General features: G+C 35.0%; 1 protein-coding gene across 4 annotated transcripts in view; it reads right to left on the bottom strand.

Moving 5' to 3' along the window:
* The window catches only part of KPNA5 (karyopherin subunit alpha 5), a 55,114-nt gene extending 36,362 nt beyond the window's left edge, over window positions 1-18,752 (bottom strand). For 2 of the 4 annotated variants that reach the window (XR_006217834.1, XM_042987058.1), the window contains exons 1-7: window positions 18,608-18,752; window positions 12,743-12,876; window positions 11,221-11,322; window positions 11,002-11,101; window positions 9,386-9,480; window positions 8,288-8,419; window positions 6,049-6,137 (exon numbers count right to left, since the gene is read on the bottom strand). Coding sequence is in view for 3 of the 4 variants with exons in the window: in XM_042987058.1 (XP_042842992.1) it covers window positions 6,049-6,137; window positions 8,288-8,419; window positions 9,386-9,480; window positions 11,002-11,101; window positions 11,221-11,322; window positions 12,743-12,876; window positions 18,608-18,611 (656 nt within the window). In the remaining variant the exon portion in view is untranslated. The remainder of the gene's footprint in view (window positions 1-6,048; window positions 6,138-8,287; window positions 8,420-9,385; window positions 9,481-11,001; window positions 11,102-11,220; window positions 11,323-12,742; window positions 12,877-18,607) is intronic. The other 2 variants (XM_042987059.1, XM_007078691.3) reach the window with 2 other exon arrangements.
* Window positions 18,753-21,301: the final 2,549 nt, after the last annotated feature.

The following is a 21,301-nucleotide window of genomic DNA, read 5'->3' as shown; positions in this document are numbered from 1 at the left end:
CTGAGAAACTTAACAGAAGACCATGGGGGAGGGGAAGGGAAAAAAAAAGAGAGGGAGGGAGGCAAACCATAAGAGACTCTTAAAAGCTGAGAATAAACTGAGGGTTGATGGGGGGTGGGAGGGAGGGGAAAGTGGGTGATGGGCATTGAGGAGGGCACCTGTTGGGATGAGCACTGGGTGTTGTATGGAAACCAATTTGTCAATAAATTTCATATTTAAAAAAAAAGAACTCTTGAAAACAGTCAAAAGTTTACAAAGAAAACTTTTAAATAGGAAAGGGCTAAAATGTGGTGGGCTTTAAACAGCATAATTTACCCTTGCCCAACTCCCTCCCCACTCTGGCAGCAGTCTTTTTTACATTTTTTTTTAATGTTTATTTATTTTTGAGAGAGACAGAGACAGAGTTGAGCAGGGGAGGGGCAGAGAGAAAGGGAGACAGAATCCGGAGCAGCCTCCAGGCTCTGAGCAAGCTGTCAGCACAGAGCCTGAGGTGGGGCTCAAACCCACAAACCGACAGATCATGACCTGAGCTGAAGTCAGAGGCTTCAGCTGAGCCAACTGAGCCACCCAGGCACTCCCTGGCAACAGTCTTGAAGAAGAAAGCTAGAGCTCCCACTGTGAGTTCCTGGTTCTAAAAATAGAGCTAAAGAGACGTGTTTCCGAGAAATTGTGTCTGTCTGTTTTGATCTGTGTGGGTGCTGCCTGCAGGACTGATGCAGGGGGCTTGACTTTGTTTTGTCTAACTAGGAACTCCTCATTAAGACCAGCAGCTAAATTCTCATCAAAATCCATGGAGGACAGAAGGCAATGAGATTTATATTTAATCTGCTGAAAAAAAAAAAAAAGCTGTCAACTAAGAATTCTGTATCCTGCAAGAATTCTATATCATGTAAAACTATCCTTCAAAATAATCAAAGAGAGAGTAAAAGATTCCCTGCACAACAAAAGCTGAGAAAATTCATCACTAGTAGATTTGCTTTACAAAAGTAACTAAAACTGAAAGCACAGTAAACAGTAACTCAAAACCAGAAGAAAAAAAAAGAACACTGCTAAAAATAAGTATATAGGTTAATATAAAAGCTAGTAGTTTTGATTTGTAATTTTTCTTTTTTTTCTATAGGATTTAAAAAATAAATAAAGTAATAATTATAAGTCGATGTTAACTGGCATACAATGTACAATGTTATTTTTGACAATAGCAACTTAAAGGAGGTAGGACAGTAATATACAGGAGCAAAGTTTTTTCATAAGACTGAGATTAAATTGGTATTAATTTAAACAAGGTTATTGTAAGTTTAAGATGTTAACTGTACTCCCTGGATTAATCATTAAGAAAATAACTAGAAAATATACAGAAAAGGAGATGAGAAAGGAATCAATACCATATCTTACCACAAAAAATCAAACACAAAAGAAAGCAATAAGGAACTGAGAAGCAAAAAAGATATAAAACATACAGAACACAATAAAATGGCAGAAGTCCTTCCTTGTCAGTATTTATGCTGATTACAAATGGATTAAAGCCTTCAATTAGAAGGCAGTGACTGGCAGAATACATTTTTAAAAAACCCAAAAATAAACAAGCAACAATCTATAAGCCATCTATAATAAACTTTACAAGATACTCACTTTAGATTTAAAGGCACAAAGAGGCTGAAAGTGAAAGGATGGAATCAGATAAATACTAATTATACTAGTATCAGATAAACAGACTTCAAGTTAAAAGTTATTTTAAGGTGGGGTGCCTGGGTGGCTCAGTTGGTTAAGCCACTGACTCTTGATTTGAGCTCAGGTCATGATCCTATGGTTCATGGGTTCGAGCCCCAAGTCTGGCTCTGCACTGACAATGTGGGGCCTGCTTGGGATTCTCTCTTTCTCTCTGCCCCTCCCCCCTGCTCGCTCACTCTCTCTCTTAAAATAAATAAACTTAAAAAAAAGTTATTTTAAGAGACAAACACGAATACTATATATTGATAAAAAAAATCAATCCATAATGAAGATATAACACTTAAAACTTATAAAACCTAACAACACAGCAAAGTATACAAAGCAAAAATGGTTACACCTGAAGGAAGAAATACACAGTTGAACAATCATAGTTAGAAACTTCAATACACTGTTTTCAGTAATGGATAGAATACCTAGATAGATAATCAGCAAAAAAACAGGGAACTTCAACAAGACTATAAACCAACTAAATATAAAAGACACCTATACAACATTCAACTCAGTAACAACAGAATATATATTCTTCTCAAGTGCACATTAAACATTCCTCAGGATATACTGTATGTTAGATCACAAAGCACTACCAATGAACAAGTCAAAAAAGAAATCCAGGAACAAATTTCACCTAAACACCATCAAAAAAATAATAAAATACTTAGGAATAAATTTAATCAGTTCTGTACCCTGAAAACAGATTCATATGGAATTGCAAGGAACCCTCTATAGCTAAAACAACCTTAACCAAAAAAAGAAAATTGAAGGACTCACGTGTTCTCGTTTCAAAATCTACCACAAAGGTACTGAAATCAAAACAATATGGTACTGGCATAAGGATAGATGTATATATCAATGGAACAGAATTAAGACTCTAGAAATGAACCCACACATGTATAGTCAACTCATTTACAACAAAGGTGTCAAGACTGTTCAATGGGGAAAGAATATTTTGTTCAACAAATCATGCTGGGATAAGTGAATGCCCAAATGCAACTCACATCATATAAAAAAAAAAATAACTCAAAATGGATCAAAGATGTAAATATAAGAGCTAAGACCGTAAGATTCTTAGAAGAGAACATAATGGCAAATATTCACAACCTTAAATTTGGCAATGGTTTCTTACATACGACACCAAATGCATAAGCAACAAAAGGAAAAAACAGATACATTGGATTTCATCAATTTAAAAAACTTTTGTGAATCGATGGACACTATCAAGAGAGTAAAGACAACCCAGAGAACGCAAAACAAAACAAAACAAAACAAACTGTAAATCATTTACCTGATAAGAATCTATTCAGAATATACGAAGAAATCTTTTTTTTTAATGTTTATTTATTTTTGAGAGAGAGAGACAGAGCGCGAGCAGGGGAGGGGCAGGGAGAGAGGGAGACACAGAATCTGAAGCAGGCTCCAGGCTCTGAGCTGTCATCACAGAGCCTAATGCGGGACTTGAACTCATGAACCGTGATATCATGACCTAAGCCTAAGTTGGACACAACTGACTGAACCACCCAGGCACCCCTATGAAGAATTCTTGTAACACAACAACGAGACAAATAACTAAATTTAAAAAAATACTCAAAAGACTTAATAAACATTCTCCAAAGAAAATATACATATGGCCAACAAACCTATGAAAAGATGTTCAATGCAAATCAAAGCAAAATGAGATACTGTCTTACAGCCTTAAATCAGAATCAGAATAACAGATAACAAGCGCTGATGAGAATATGGAAAATCTGAAACTCTCATACATTGCTGGTGGGAATGTAAAATGGTACTGCTGCTATGGAAAACAGTTTGGTGATTCTTAAACAGTTAAAGATAGAATTACCATACAACCCAGCAATTCTATTCATAGGTATATACCTAAAAAGAATGAATGTTCATAGGAATACTATATAATCAAAAGATGGGGGGGAAAAAACCCCAAATGACCATCAACTGATGAATAAGGGAACAAAATACAATAGAAGATTATTCAGCCACAAAAATAATGAAGTACTGATACATGCTATAATATGGATGAACCTTGAAAACATATGCTAAGTGAAAGAAGCCAGATACAAAAGGTCACACAACATATGATTCCATTTTTATGAAATATCCAGAATAGCCAAATCCACAGAAACAGTGGATTAGTGATTTCCCAGAGCTGAGGCTGTGAGGAAATAGGATATGACAGCTTAATGGGTCATGCAGTTTCTGCTTGGGGTGTTAAAAGTTCTGGAACTAAATAATTGTGATAGGTACAAAACACTGCTTAATGCCAGTGAGCTGTATATTTTAAAACAGTCAAAATGGTAAATTTTGTTATATTATCTTTTATCATATATAAAAACAAAATCTGTTCTACATGTCTTCCTACAGTCTTTGAAACCTCCTAAAATCGTAACACATTTAGAAATAAAATAATTATATTGACGTTTTATATCAGGGATTGAGAAACTTTTTAAATAAATATTTTAGGCTTTGCACACCTTTCTGTGTAGTAACTATTCAACTGTGCTGACGTAGCATGAAAGCAACCATAGATATTAAGTAAGCAAATGGGAATGACTATGTTACAATAAAATTTAATTTACAAAACAGGAAGCAGGCCGGATTTGGCCTGAGGACTGCAGTTGTCCAAGCTCTGTTGTATACTACTCTTCTTTAACTATATTAATGGGGTTATTATATAAATTAAAGTTGAACTAAATTAAAACAACAAATGTGTCAGTATATGAAGTCTATAGTAGTAAGAAGTTTACATTTACCGAGAGGTTTATGTTTACTGAAAAGTTATATTTACTGATATCAAATGAAGTAAAGTAAAACAAATTAAAACTCAAACACAATTGATAAAACCATTAACAGAAGTTTTACATTTACTTATCAACTAAAATGTGAACTTCAATGTGAACAACAGATAATCCATAATCTTTTTTAAGCTAATAACTTTCATCCTTTTGCCCAACTAAAGTGTATGCATCTGGTAGCTAAGTTGACATAATTTCTTTTTCACTATCTTTCTCAATTTTTTAATGAAACTGAAACTTACTTTTTAAGCCTATTCTTTTTCTGAAATTTATTATGTTTATAACTATTTAGCTGGGTGCTTTTGTTCTCCTTTAGAGCTTTATTTTTTTGTTTTGTTTTGTTTCTTTGGTCATGATTAAAGTTTCCTTAAACACTTAAAGGAATCAGAATTAAGAAATGCTTACATATTATTTCATAAACCATTACCAACTTGAAATACTAACAAATAAGAAAATGAGACAGCAAAAGTAAAAAGAAACAAAGTGCTCAATCTACAAACCCTATAATCAGGCCAGAAAAATCTCAAATTGAAAATTTAAGAGATACTTTTAACAGTATGAAATTCAAAATAACTCTGATATTGAACTCTAAATCAGTATTTTATTTTATAGCACAGCTAAATTCTCCAACACTTTGGAACATTAACTTTGAACAAGCCCAAAGTTAATGACATAGCAAGTGGTTCAGTGGCCTACACATACTAAATATTCGATGTTCTTGAGTGAAATGCTGAGAAATCACTCTATTCATGGAAAGTTACCCTCTCTAAAAGAATAAAATATCTTTTGCAAACTAGTATCTAAAGTTTATTCTTCCTATTCAATTTTTCAGCTTGGAGAGAATGACTAATAGCACAGAAATGACAAAATTTTTCCTTTCAACCATCTCAACTAGTTTTTTTCTTTTTCACTACTTGCCAGTGGCAATTAGCCTAAAAAAAGATCTTTTTAGTGAAAGGTAGCCAAGATGAATAAAGGAATTTAACTTTCAAATAATTTCATGAAATTTCTGTAAAGGATTTAGAATAATTCCTTTTTAAAAAAAACGTGTAATGTATTTGAAAAAGAAACCACTAGATAAATCGTTTAAGTAAAATTCTAACTCTGAAAGAAAAATCTCTTATGATCTTTGTTCTCTGAACATTTCAAAATCAAATATAAAAACCTGATATCCTAAATACATCATCTGTTCATGCACTAAAGATTCCATGCTTTAGCAAAACTTAAATTTTGACTGTAGTGCAACTACTTATATCCTCATTTTATAGAATTATTTCAGCACAGTAAGCATCAAGCACACATTGAACACTGTTAAGTATTGCTTAAGAAAAAATAAAGATGGATACGATAAAAGTAGAAACATTTTTAATCTACTTTCAAGCTATTACTCTTGGTACAGCTAAACAGAAGCCAAATTTAAAAGCATCACTGAAGAACGCAATTGTGTATACAGAAATATACTGCAGAATATAATTTTTTTCCCAAAACTAGTATTCATTTGTGATAAAGTACTTACTCTAAAAGAGGTGGAAGTATTTCACAATTCAAAACAAAATCTCTGCATTCGGCATTGTCACCAGCAATATTGCCAAGTGCCCAAACAGCCTTAGAAAAATGAGAAAGAGATATCCTGTTACAACAATATCTTAAATAAGATGCTTTCTCTTACAAATAAGATTTTAGTACAGAATGAACAAAGTAATAGCTTCCAAGATGTTTAAAAAAACAAAACATTCTAGATGGACAGTAAGAAAAGTTTAAAAGTGCCATTTACTAATATTTTTAGTCAAACTCAAGGATTGGGCATTAAACAATTTTTTCATTACATACTAGTGAAATGTTTATTCTGTTCAACAAAGAGACTGTCTACTCCGAATCTACATGGATTCAGATAAGATATATTAATTTAGTGAATTATTTAATTACTTATACTAGAGGTTTGCTCTTATGCCAAGGAATCCACTCACTGGGAAGGGACTGATTTGTAAAAAAAGGGAAGGAGACACAAAACACAGAAAAGTGAGGTAAAGCTAATATCAGAATTGGCTTGGGATTGATCTTTGAAAATAAGTTTAGAATTAGTCCAGGTTCATCATAATTTTTTTAAATAATTGGAAATAAAGATTCACTTATTAAACTTCAATTAAATGATAAATTCTACAAATACAAATCATCATTTCATTATATTCTTAATCAAATTTTTCAAGTAAGTACACAAGTAGACAAGTCACGTTTTTCAATTGACAAAGTTTTAACATTTAAAACATGAGTTAATATTTTTAACATCAACTCTAGACCTAAGTTTATTTTCTATTTTTTTTTAATTTTTTTTTTAACGTTTATTTATTTTTGAGACAGAGACCGCATGAACGGGGGAGGGTCAGAGAGGGAGGGAGACACAGAATCTGAAACAGGCTCCAGGCTCTGAGCGGTCAGCACAGAGCCCGACACGGGGCTTGAACTCATGGACCGCGAGATCATGACCTGAGCCGAAGTCGGATGCTTAACCGACTGAGCCACCCAGGCGCCCCTATTTTCTATTTTTTTAAGAAAAACCTTCTATAAGGGGCACTGGGTGGCTCAATCGGTTAAGTGTCCAACTCTTGATCTTGGCTCAGGTCATGATCTCATGGCTCATGAGTTCAACCCCTGCATTGGGGCTCTGTGTTGGCATTGCAGAGCCTGCTTGGGATTCTCTCTCTCTCCCTCTCCCTCTAACCCTCCCCATCTGTCTCACTCTGAAAATAAATAAAATAAACTCAAAAAAAAAAAAAGAAAGATCTTTTATGAGATAGGTGCTTTAACCAAGTAAGCCATATATAGCTACCTTAAGAAAACTCTTTTAAATTAATGATATTTTTCACCCTGTGGAATTGATATCCTATTGGTGGGGAAATCAATACATATAACTTTTTTGGAGGTCAACTTTGAAATATGTAATAAGAACTTAAAATTTTTTCTTTTACCATAATTAAGTCATTTTTCCTAATGAAATAATCAAGAGACAGATAAAGATTGATATATAATGTTCCTCACATATCAGTAACATTAATAAGCTAGAAATAACACGATGTATAATATAACTGAGGGATAGATAACAAATTATGGTAATATATCTGACTAGATAATGAGTAATCAATAAATCTTCTTGGAAGAATAATTAATGTCATTAGAAAAGGCTCCTAATATCAATGCTATGTGGGGGGAAAAACCCCATATACTGTATATATAAAACTAAACAGATGAATGGACAACAGATAAATTTGCCATAAAAACAGTTCAAAACAAAAATACCACATTTTATTTTCTTTTGTTGGTACAAATCATATGTGATTAAAATTTACCTCTTACAACAACTATGAGAATTTATTTATGTTTATTTTAAAACAGTTCTATTAAAAATAATGTGATATTTAAAAACAACAACAACAACAAAAAAATAATCTATGGACAAGCAAAGAATGAGGAGTCAGACCAGCCCAGGTTTAAAACTTGGTTCAGCCATTCACTGTGACTTTGGGTAAATTACTAACTTTCTGGGTCTCAGTATGCTCTGTTATACATGGGAATAGTAATTTTTGATAGTTGAGATCATACAGAGAACCCAGGATTATGCCTGAGACAGTGCATTCTACTTTCATTCTAATTTGACACCAAATAGAAATTACTGTGTTTTAAGAAATGAAATGCACATGCAACTCTCAAGAAAACATGAAAATCTAGTAAACATAACCATTCATATTAGAAACATATACCTGTTCTTGCACATCTTCATGTTCTGAATTAAGAAGTTTGATAAAAATTGGAACAGCTCCAGTTTCAATCACTACCTTGGTATGCAGAAAAGTTCCAGATGCTATATTAGTTAATGCCCATGCAGCTTCAAACTAAGGAAAAATAGAAGTAGAATAAGTGAGAGCACCAAAGAAATGTCAAAAAGAAAGGAAAGAGGGAGAGTAAAGACTTAGCTGAACAACCTGGAAGACTGATTTACAACTAGTAAAATTAATCAGATTTCATAAATAAAAACTCTTAATTTTGAAAAAGGACTCAATCTGGGGCGCCTGGGTAGCTCAGTCGGTTGAGCGTCCAACTTAGGCTCAGGTCATAATCTCAAGGTTTGTGAGTTTGTGCCCCACAGCAGGCTCTGTGCTGACAGCTCAGAGCCCATTTCAGATCCTCTGTCGTCCTTTCTGCCCCTCCCCTGCTCCTTCTCTCAAAAATAAATAATAAAAACATTAAAAAAAAAGACTCAATCTGGAAAAATAAGAACTGAAAAAAATATACTGAAAATGTATAAAATCATGAACAATATGAACACATCTGAAATTATAATTCACAAAACTAATGTTTAGTATTAAAGAGTCAGGTATTCTGACAGAAGCAATGCTCTTTTGGACAAACCTAACTTTTTATAATCAGTAAATTATATTGATTAGTTCTTTTTTTTTTTTTTTTTTTCAAAAAAAACACTTAATCACATAAAAATATTTTAAGAGGTAAAAGAGCTTATACTAAAATGTTACAACCCTAATTAGCTAAGGGTCAAAAAAATTTACCCATTAATATTTTGAGGTTTTCTAAAACAAAAAATTTATTAAAGGTTGACAGCTACAAAATTTTTATTAAATTAAGAATGACTTTATATACTTTTCCCAAAATTGTTTAACAGAACAAACGTTCCTAGGAGAAACCAGCATTGCAAACATGACCAGGGCCAGACAGGTGGCACCACCTCTCCCTTTATTCCTGAATGCTTAAATATATTCAGTACTGTAGAACTTACTTTCACTAGAAACTTTAATCACATGTTATTTCTGGAAAGAATTAAGAAAGAAAACTTTAGAACTCACTTGTAAAGTACAATTTTCATTTCTTTCAAGAAATTTCACAAATCTCTGTACAACTCCTGGTTTCTGTATAACCTGATCAATTGGTGGATTAGGTTCTAAAAATTAAAAAGAATTAAGTTATTACATGACACAAAAAGACAATAATCTGGTCCCGGTGTCAATTAACAGGACACACAAAATAACTTTCCTAGGTTTCACTGACCAAGTTTAAAAGCCTCAGGTATATGTACTTGAAGTAAACAAATGTTCTCCTAATTGCAATGTTTACTGCAAATTCTTTTACATTGACCACAGTAAGACAAATCCTAAAATATTTCCTATACAAATATTTAATTTTGTAAGCTGAAGGCTATTTCAGAGGTCACCTTCGCAACATGGAGTATTTCAGTCTAACATTCGAAACACCAACCGAAAGATAATGTTCCCTCTAATTCTTCATAAGCATACTCCACTTTCCAGGGATGTCCCCTTCCCTGTCAACCATTGCTAATGCTTTCCAGTCAAGTTAGGTTCCATTTTGTCAGAGTATAATCCATTATTTACAGAAATGCTACTGAACTATTAGTATTCTTCATAAATTTTCATGAAATGCAGAGGACTTTTGAGAACCACAAAATCTCTAGGAAATTTTCAAACAAAGATACGCAAAAATAAAACCAAGATATTTTAGCGATTGGCAATCTAAGTACCAAAAAGTCTTTCTTCTCCCTTGGTTTCAACAAAAAGTATATTCTTATGGTTCCCCAGCAACTTCTCGGTTAGTGTTCCTTATTTATCAGTCAGTATAGCATAAGACTCTTGAGCTCCAGGTTTTGAGTGAGTTCAAGCGCCATGCTGGGTGTGGTGCCTACTTAAAAAAAAAATAATTAATTAATTAACTTTATTAAAAAAAAATAGATATTTTTTAAAAAGTTTTTTATTTTGAGAGAGAAAGAGACAGCGTGTGTGTGCGCAAGCAGGGGAGGGGAAGACAGAGAAGGAGAGAGAGAGAATCCCAAGCAGGCTCTGTGCTATCACTGTGTAGCCTGACATAGGGCTTAAACTCACTAACTGTGAGATCATGACATGAGCCAAAATCAAGAGTTGGACGCTTACTCGACTGAGCCATCCAGGGACCCCCTCCAAAAATATATCTTATTTAAAAGTACATTTTAAAGAAAAATTAAGATGTACAGACAAAGAAGAGTGCCTTAAAAAAAAAATCCAATAAATAAAACTCTAGTGCAGAATCTTGTAATATCAAATAAGCATACTGAAATGGGTGATGGGTTAAGGAGCGCACTTGGTATGATGAGCACTGGAGGTTATATGTAAGCAATGAATTACTAAATTCTACTTCTGCAACCAATATACACTATATGTTAACTAACTAGAATTTAAATACAAATTTGGAGGGAAAAAAAAAGTGACATCAATTTTAAATCGTGTCATTACAAGTTCAGTTCATTATCCATTAGCATTAGCAAATTTTAAAGCTTATTTTATCATGTTGATCTAGAAAAAGTAATGACCCATAGCCTTCTTTTATTAAATGATTAAATTTTCTGGTTTTATAAGATAAATGTACTAAATTAAATTGCTTATTAAAAATCAATTCGTAAAATAATAATTCTTGCCTTTAGAAAGCAGCTTTCTAAATTTCTGTGTTGCTGTAAGCTGTTGATCAGCGTTATTAGAAAAAATCATCTGAACCATATCTGTGGTGATAACTTCTTCCTAAAACACAGAAAATATAATTTATCATTTAAATATTTTATATGAATAATATTTGCTGTATCCACTACCTCCAAAATATTATTGAAGTAGAATCTGAAATATATTTTTGTAATATCTACCTCTGGAATAGGTACAGTGGAACTGATATCTGGATCCTGGATTGGACTTTCTAGCATAGATTCATCATTTCTGGGCAAAGAGACATTTCTGCGTTTGAACAGCTGTAATAAAGAACAAACACTTTATACATAAAACACTGAATTCCCATAGAATTATATTTTTCATTTAAGTGTACAAAACAAACTAATAATCTTATCACTTAAAATTCCAAATATTTTAGGTGTTTCTCAATCACTATGCCATGAAGACCTTAATAATCTTTGAGAAGTTAAACTTTCCAAGCTAGGTTAGCCTCTATCCTGCAGATTGCTGTAAGTCATTCTTAATTTCAGATCTTTTACCAATGGCGGGTCCCTTCAGTGCAGTACACATTTATGTTTTATAGTACTTGTAAAAGCACATATGCTCACACTAGTGTATTAGATGTCTAAAAATTTTTCAAAATTTTTTCCAAGAAATCTTAATAAAAAAGCAAATTAGTTACCTAAGAAAAATAATGTGGCATATTAACACACTTAGTATATCAGATTAATAAGGAATAGAGAACAACTCTCAGGAAAGATGGCCCTATCCTTATTATTTCAGAAGTGAAAAAAATAATAAAGAAAAAAAAGATAAGAGAAATAAAGCATAGAGAAGTCACTGAGTAGGATGCATAGATACATTTCCTACATCAAAATAGAGAGGAAAATTTCTGGTATCATATTCTTTTTGATAGCTAAATAATTACCACTCTTCTTCAGCCAGTATAGTTCTTTCTAATCATTCACTCAACAGATTTTTTTAATTTTTTTTTGAGTTCCTACTATAATATAGTTAGGACTGTGCTAGATAATACAGATAGGGAGATGACAAATCATATTTATAAAACAGGGTCTTTCTCTACTTTCTTCATTGCTAGCCCTTTCTGCACATTAATTTTAATTTACGCATGTGAAGACTATACCCTCTTAATTACTTATAAATATTTCTAAACTTAAGTATAACTTGGAATGAAAAGCATTGAGAGGCACTCTTTCTAATGATGTTTCTATTCCTTATGTCACATATACAAAGTTCAGAACAGAGAAGTCTTAGAGATCTAGCTGGCTGATGAGACTACAGAAGGAACAGTATGATCAGCATAGGAAGATGACTACAATTAACTTAAAAGCAAGAACTGTGAAAACCACAAAGCAACAAATGAATACAATATTTTTTGGGGAAGAATTTTACAATGACAAACAGAAGTGATCTAAACAGGCTTAAGGGTAAAAAATCCTTAGCACTGGGATAAAATATAATTAACAGAAAAGTTTTATCAATAGAACAGAAAAGCTGTTCCTCTCAATGATTAAAAATAGTACAGGTTTCTGATTCATGAATTACTCCTGGAGTCTAACAAATTAAAGGATAGGCTTATATTCAATTTCCTAAAACACTTTTTCATTTAAAATTATCTAAAAATAAGCAATAATAACGCAACTTCTAAAATCTATACAGTTTTGTGATAAACAGAATTAAATATTTTGAAACACCTACCTGTTCTTCCCTTTTTTGTTTTCGAAGCTGTATTCCTTCTTCTTCTCTTCGTCTGCGCATCTCTTGGGGGTTTAGGGCTTTGTTCTTATAACTTTTCATTCTATAGTTATCTTTCCCTGGACTAGCCATGGCATCTTAAGGTTAGGAGAGAAGAAACAGATACTTGTAACTCTCAAAACAACATGAAATGTTTACTCTAGGAAAACTAAGTTCATGCTTACTGCTTAAATAGAATTACAAAATCCATTCTAAAGATCATGTACAAAGAATACATTCCCTCATTCCCATAACAAAATTGGGGCAAAAGGACCAAATATTTTAAGGACTAAACTATCAAACAAATAATAGATTTTGGTCTAAACACAGATAAAGTCATTACCCTAACTTCACTGGTTTTAAGATGCACTCCCCAAAGCCTGCTGTTTTAACCTTTCTGAAGTAGGAAACGTCTTATATTCACTGTCAGCCAGGAAATTATCAATCATGAAATAGTTGGGTAAAAAACTTCTAGGGGTGCCTGAGTGGCTCAGTCGGTTAAGCAGTTGACTCTTGATTTTGGCTCAGCTCATGATGTCATGGTTTGTGAGATGGAGCCCCACATCAAGCTCTGCGCTGAAGGGCAAAGCCTGGTTGGAATTCTCTCTCTCTTTCTCTCTCTCCCTCTCTCTCTCAAAATAAGTAAATAATAATAATTTTTTTTAAAAAACTTTTTATTTTTTAATGTTTATTTATTTTTGAGAGTGAGAGTGTGTGCATGCACAAGCAGGGGAGGAGCAGAGAGAGAGGGAAACACAGAATCCAAAGCAGGTTCTAGGCTCTCAGCTGTCAGCGGAGAGCCAGACGTGGGGCTCGAACCCATGAACCGTAAGATCGTAACTTGAGCCACAGTTGGATCCTTAACCAACTGAACCACCCACGCGGCTCCAAAATAACATTTAAAAAAAAAAAAGAATTGAAAAAAAAAAAACCTCCTAAGTTATGCTCCCAACAAGATCAAGAAATGGCCAGAATGAAATACCTTATTTTCAAGGGAACATGGTATTAGGCTTCAATAAGCACAGGTCAAATATTTTTGGGGGTCTGGCTTCTTTTATTTACTTAAAGTGCTGCCTTCAGAACTAAGACTGGGGGCGCCTGGTGGCTCAGTCGGTGGCTCTGCCTCTCCCCTGTTCATGCTCTGTCTCCCCCCAAAAATAAAATAAAATGTTAAAAAAAATTAAAAAAAAAAAACAAAAACTAAGGCTGCATGGGTCATGACTTCAGTCATGACTGCAATACTAGTTTGCAGTACTATGGTATAATTAGTTCTCTTTAAATGCTGAAATACTTATATATTTTTAAGTAGTTTTATTATAAATGTATTTAAAAACATTAACATTTATATAAACATTTTCTTACAAGTGCACTTACAGTATTTTATGTAACATGTTACATTTAAAATAATATAATAATTTTACTTTCAGAAACCAAAGAGAATATTGTGATCAATTAACACTATGAAGTAAACAGAAGAAAAAGAAGGTTGGCATTTATCTGCTATCTCTGATGTCAAAGACAGACTAATGAAGTAGCAAATTATACTGTAATTAGTAGAGTAGCTGAAACATATGCATTGAATCCCGTGAAAGCCCAGAAGACCTAGCAACTAACTGTGCCTCAGGGAGCTCTGAAAATCTTCACAGTTATCTTAAAAGAAGAGCAAGAATTTGCCAGGAAAGAGGATGAAAAGGGAAAGGGAAGGAACAAGCATTTCAAGCAGAGGGAATACATGCAAAGGCACAGTTCTTGCAGAAAACTGGCATAATCACAAAACAGTAAGAAATTAAGTGTGCCTAAATTAAATTCATGGGAGAAAAAGCAGGAGATAAAGCTAGAAATGTAACTAAGAACACCTATGGTTCCTGCAATGAGGTTGAGAAATTTGGATTTGATCCTAAGGAACAGAATTAAAGAAATTAAAGAAAAGATTGTTTTGAACTTTGATGATGAAGACCAGAACTAAATTAATAGTTACACTGGAAATGTAGAAGACTGTTGATTCCAGAAACATTGCAGAAATTGATTCAAAAAGAATAAGAGACCAAATAAATATAAGAAATATGAGGTGAATAAGAAAAAGGAGTTTAGGAAACCCTATGGTTTTTAGCTTGAGCTATTTCAGTACAATGACAAAATAAGCCAAGACAGGGAATACAGATGGAGTATCAGAGGGATGGTTTTGTTTGATTGCTAGCTTGTTTTTGAGATGAAAACAATAAACTTTTCTTTTTAAAGTTACATACAGTAAAACAAGCACTCCTTTGGTATAAAGTTCTATGAATTTGACAAATGCACAGCATAAAACCATCACAATCAAGATACAAACAGCTCCATGACCCCTAAAAAACTTTGTCATGCTGGGGTGTCTGGGTGGCTCAGTCAGTTGAGCATCCGACTTTGGCTCTGGTCATGATCTCACAGTTCGGTTCATGGGTTTGAGCCCCAGGTCAGGCTCTGTGCTGACAGCTCAGAGCCTGGAGCCTGCTTCAGATTCTGTGTCTCCTTCTCTCTCTGCCCCTCCCCCCCGCCAGAAGTAAATAGACATTAAAAAACATTTTTTTTTAATAAAAAATAAAAAACTTCCTCATGCTGCTCCAATTAGCCCCTCTTCCACCCTTAATACCTGGCAATCACTGACTTGTTCTCTATCTCCACAGTTCTGACTTTTCCTGAATTTCACAGTAAGTGGAATAAAAACAGTGTATAGTCTTGAATTGGCTTCTTTCATTTAGCATAGTGTATCTATGAGATCCATATTGTTGGCATATATCAATAATTCATTCCTTATTGTTGAGTAGTATTCAATTGCATGCTTATATCACAGTTGCTCGATTCATTAGTTGAAGGACATTTAGGTTGTTTCTAATTTAGTACAATTATGAATAAATGTTATAAATATTCATGTACAGGTTTTTGTGTAAATATGTTTTCATTTCTCTCGGGTAAATATTTAGAAGTAGGACTGATGGATAACATGGTAAGTTTATGCCTCCCATTTTATAAGAAACTGCCAAACAGCAAAGTATTGTACCATTTTGTACTCCCATCAAGCAATGTGTAAGAGTTCCTGTTGCTCTTTGTTCTGCTACAGTTGGTACTGCCAGAATTTTGTTGTTGTTAATTGTAGCCATTCTAATACATGTATAGTAACTTTCATTTTAAATGTGTTCAATTTATAATACTTAGGACACATACAGGAAATTTAGACCTATAGATGGTTAAAAATATGGGTCAAACCCCAGGAAGAATCCTAATTGATAATCCACGATCATGTACAGCTATAAAAGAAAGGTGACCAAGGATTGAAATCTTGAGGATGTTTATCTCTTAGTGGGAAAAGGAGCAAAGGACCAAAAAGAAATAGGTCAGAGAAATAAGAGAACCAGAAGAAAGAGGAAAGAGAAGAGAATTCAAAAGACAAGGTTGTATTTAATTTATAGTAGCACTGAAAACAGACCACTTGATTTATTCATTCTTTGATTCATCCAGCAAATCTAAGTGCCTACAATAAGCCAGGTGCCACACAAGGCATCAGATTTGATAATTAGGTCACTGGTAAAGACAGTGAGAGAAATTTCATTAGTGGTGGAGCTAAAAGTAGAATGGAAAAGGCTGAGCACTTCAGAATGATGTGAAAGATACTTTGTGCCTCTGAACTTAACACATGTACATTACAGCAATTAAGGTATATTTATACTTGACCAAAATCCTTCTTTAAAATAATTAATGAATTGATTTCAATAATACTGTGTGGACCTACAAATACTTATCATTAGAAACAGCTCAATCTAACTTTATTAATAAAAACAGTGTGCAGCAGTATTCCCTAAGTATTTCATATATAAACATTCTGGCTCATTAATAACAGCTTTGGCTCTGAGATGAGAAAAAGATGAGTTCACTACAGAACAAACTGGACTTCAACATTAGTTGTTGACTTATGCTCAATAAATACAAAATATTTTAGCAAAATGAAATGTTCATAGTAATAAGTCTCTTAATGTTTATCACCTACACATTAGGCTTTTCGAGGCCATCGGCCTCTAATCTTTTTTTGATCACATATCCTTACGTATGCAAAATATATTTGTGCAAGGGCGCATGAGTGGCTCAGTCAGTTACACATCAAACTCTTGATTTGGGCTCAGGTCATGATCTCACACTTCATGAGATCAAGCCCCACAACACATCAGGCTAAGAGTGCAGAGCGTGCTTGGGATTCTCTCTCCCTCTCCCTCTGCCCCTTTCCCACTTGTGCTCTTCTCTCTAAATAAATAAATAAATAAATAAATAAATAAATAAATAAATAAATTTGTGTATTCATCCTCAATGTTTATTTATATACAAGTATTACTAGCCTAATAATCTCTCCCATTACAAAATTCACAAATAGAAAAAATTTTTATAGAATAGTTTTAAAAGGTAAAGAAACAAGTTCTAGTATTTTCTCCCCACATCTACTTCAGTTACCTTGTGCCTCTCCAGCCTACACACTGGACACTACTTCTAATTAATCATTAATCTAGGTGCCCACATTAAAATCTTTAATATAAATGGTAACCAAATAAAATCTACCCCCAACAACTCATGTATCATTTGTTCCTTTTTCTGGTACTAACTATTTAATACCTGCATCCTCACTGCAATTGCTTTAAAGGAGACATATAGTCCAAGAACAATCTCTAAGGGTACCTCACCAGAGAGGATTGTTCCCTTTTCTGTAAAATAACTTTAAAGACTACTTCAAAGGTTACCATCTCATACAAGTTATTTTAAATATAAGAAATGCCATTCAGATACTTTGAGACTGCAGAACAGAGATTCTTTCTCTCTCTCTCTCTCTTCTCCCAGTTATAAGCTTATTTTTCACTCAGCTTTTTGAAAAACTGTTTTGAGGTTGGGCAAGTAATTGCATCTTGAACTTCTTCTAATATATATTAACGGAATTTCTTGTGCCCCTAAAGCCTCCATTTCTACGGGTCTGGATGCGTATTAGTAAAAATATAAGGCTGGTACAAAGGGGTAAGTGTTCTGACTACAGCCCCTATAACCAAACAAGCAGTACTTAAAGAGCTAAAGGATAAGGCTGTTTCTTGTTTACCAAAAAAGAAAATCGCTTACTGAGTGCTGTAATTAAGAGACATCAAGTCAGACGTAAAATGCTTTTAAAAGCCTAAGAGTAAATGCCGATGTCATATTCTTTTGAAGTATCACTATCTCGTTGCACACCTTTCGAATCCTTCGCCTCTCATGCATTACTGAGCAAACACTTGTTAAATTTTCATCTTGGAACGGAGCTATTAGAAGCATCTATCCCACCCAGTCCCGCGTCGACATCCAGGTGGAGGAGGGAAGCTGGCGGACCGCGAGCGTGCGACAAGTAGGCCCCCGGGGCCAGCCGTGCGGTATTCTGGACACTGTGGAACTTCTAATAAGCTGCCGGACCCACACAGACACTAGGTCCTAGGACTGAATGGCAACATTTGACCAGACCGTGTACCTCCGAGAACGGAGCTACCAAGGCACGGTGAAGCCGCACCGGGCAGGATGAGCTCGGCCGTTTAAGGCTCCTTCCGAGGGCCAGCCCGGCTGGCTGCAAGGATCTGTAATCCCCCGCACCGTCGCGTCAGCAAGGAAAAGGTCCGGCTGCCACGCCCCCGCCACCAATGTGTCCCTCAGGGAACCCTGCAAAAAACCCTGGCAGAATGGCCTGGTCCTCAAGCCTTCGCAAGGAAAGGGCTAAATACAGTGACCCCTGGAACCAGCAACCCCCAAAGGGACCAAACCCAAGCTTCACCCAAACTGGCCTGTATCACTCCCACTTACCCATTAATGTGGCACGATCTGCTGTCCTAACTTCCCAGTCCCCGGTTGCGGCGTCCGCTGCAGGTAACAGTGGGGTCGCCACTCCGCCCCTAGCGTTGAGCGTAGCGACAAGGTTCGCAACTCAAAATGGCGGCTACCTGCGCCCCTTCCCCGAGACCCCGAGACTCGGCTCCCAGAAGCCCTTGCAAGCGGCGACCGCGGCGGCGGTGGTGGCGGCGGCTGCACCGACCGGCAAGAGGGGCGGAGAGAAGCGAGCGCAGAGCTCCACCCACCGAAGGAGGAGCCGGTACCTGCGCTGACTCCGGGATTTCAATCGGGCGCGGTAGCTGTGGCAGCAATGAGTTCTACTGCCCTAAGTCTTCTATGGGAGCTCTCATTCATTCACTCATTCGTTCTTTTGGCTTGTTTGTTCAGTCACTCATCCTACAAGATCGTATTGATGGAGAGCCTAATCTGTGCTAGGCACTGTTAGATATTGGAGCTGAAATAGTGTGCACTCTGGAAAAATTTCAACCTCGTGGAGCTTTACTGAGGCTCTTTCCTTCTTCAGCTTCATTAAACCTCTTCCTATGTCCTGCTGGTTTGTTTCAAGCTTTTCAATTTGCCATTTATTTAGAATTTGGATTCTATAATATCTGTGGATTTTTGACCAAAAAATAGTCATTGATACATGAATAATTCCAAATAAAGAATTCTAAATTACTATAACATACATAAGCTTTGTAATCCACCCTGGAGTTCAACAGTATTGAAAAGATCTGTTTCCAGAAGTGATGCTGGGCACAGAGTATAGTAGATAACACATGATAGCTGCCCTGAAGAAGATCCTGTTTTTTATCTCTTGTTCTTTTTGTTTTCTTTTCTGAGAATTTCGTGGTTACCTTTTGGCTCTCTATTGAGATAGATAGATAGATAGATAGATAGATAGATAGATAGATAGATAGACAGATAGATACATACATACATACATACATACATACATACATAGATTCTGCTATTGTGTTTTTAATCCCAAGAGCTATTTCCTTTTTGATTCAGGGATTAAATATCTTTTTTTTTTTTGTCTCTCTGAAGATATTAATTGTAGTTTCCTTTAAGTATTTTTTTCCTCCTTCATTTGTTGTCTCTGTTTCTTCAGAGTTTTGTTTTTTCCTTTTTCATCATTTGGTTTTCAACTTTACTGCTACAGGCTGTACTCTAATGCCTAGTGATCCTTGAGTATCCATTCATATTTAAGAATGAGACACTAAAGAAAACTATTGTAAATTTGTATAACAGCCCATTGTCTGCTTGCCAATTGTCCTCCCTACAGAGTAATAACCTGGGATATTGGCTGTTTCATTGAAGGACTTTCCTTATCTGTAGGTCTTATCTTTTGGACCAATGATATTCCCTGGAGAAGAATTTTTTAATCTCCTGACTGGAAGACACATATCAGACATCAGAATGTGTTGGGGGAAATGGCTAGGAGCCTCGTAATTTAGTATTTAGCTTTCACTCTTCCCCACTTACAGTCCAACACCTTGACTCCTCCCCGCCCCCCCTCCACTTAGCTGTGCATTTCTGACATTATAATCTTGCTGGTTCATTTTCTTCATAAAACCAAACCTGTAGCCTTCTGTCTTGGACGGAAAGATCAGTCACTTGGCAACCTAGTGTTGGAGGAAATCTGGAGATGGTTCTAACTGCTCTTTATTCAGACTTTTCAGCAAAATGTTCCTCTTTTCAGGCCAGTTTTAATATGGTTTTCAGATGTGTCAGGTCTTTAATTTCTGAACATTTCCTGAGTTCTGGTGTATGAAGTGACTTGTTTTTGTTGACTTCTCTTCTTATCCAAGTTAGTTTCTACTCGTCTATCCTTTTCCTAGCTTTCACATTTTGTTAAAATTTCATCAGCATTTATTTTTATTATTGTTTTTAGTCTTCTGTCATTTTAGTAGATTTCGAGAGGCAGGGAATATAAATGTACATGTCCAATCTGCCATATTTAACTACAAAACCGTAAATATACTGTACATAATTAGGTTTTGCCACTTTTCTATGTAAATATTAAAATAGTTTTCTCCAAGAGCCTACATGATTTGGCCCCTGTCTACAACTCTGACCTTATATAGTAACCACTCTTCCTTCGAGAACATTCTGCTCAAGTCACAAAATGTTCTTTTTGCTCCAATCTTAGAGCCTTTGCTCTAATTATTTTCTTTGCCTGGAATGCTCTTCCTCCTGTTGGTGCAAAGTTTATCACAACACTCACCTTCTCGGAGAGACCTTTTCTAACTACATTAGTCCTCCCTATAAATAACCCAGTTTTATTTCTTCATAGCACCTATCATGATCAGTTCGTTTCCTTGTTTATTTTCTGCCTCACTAGCATGTAAGCTTCAAAGGGTGTTCATTTTGTATATTTTGAAGACTTCTGCAGCCCCAGTTCCAAGCAAAATGCCTTTCGAATAGACACTCGCTATATATTTATTGAATGAAATGAAAACTGAACCCTAAAAATAAGGTGTGTGTGATCTTGTAACCTTGAGGCACGAACTCATCTTAGTTATCCTCCATCTGTGGAGCAGTTTGGATTTTGGAACGTAGTAGTATTATAAGCCCTTTATCGATACACAGCGGTAGTCAGGCCCTAGGTTCTTATGGATTCGTGTAATGTCCTAGGACCCGTCGTACGAATTCATTCTGAAAATT

This window comes from Panthera tigris, chromosome B2 (genome assembly GCF_018350195.1).
Source record: "Panthera tigris isolate Pti1 chromosome B2, P.tigris_Pti1_mat1.1, whole genome shotgun sequence".
Lineage (NCBI taxonomy): Eukaryota > Metazoa > Chordata > Mammalia > Carnivora > Felidae > Panthera > Panthera tigris.
This window is presented reverse-complemented; position numbering and strand designations above follow the sequence as displayed.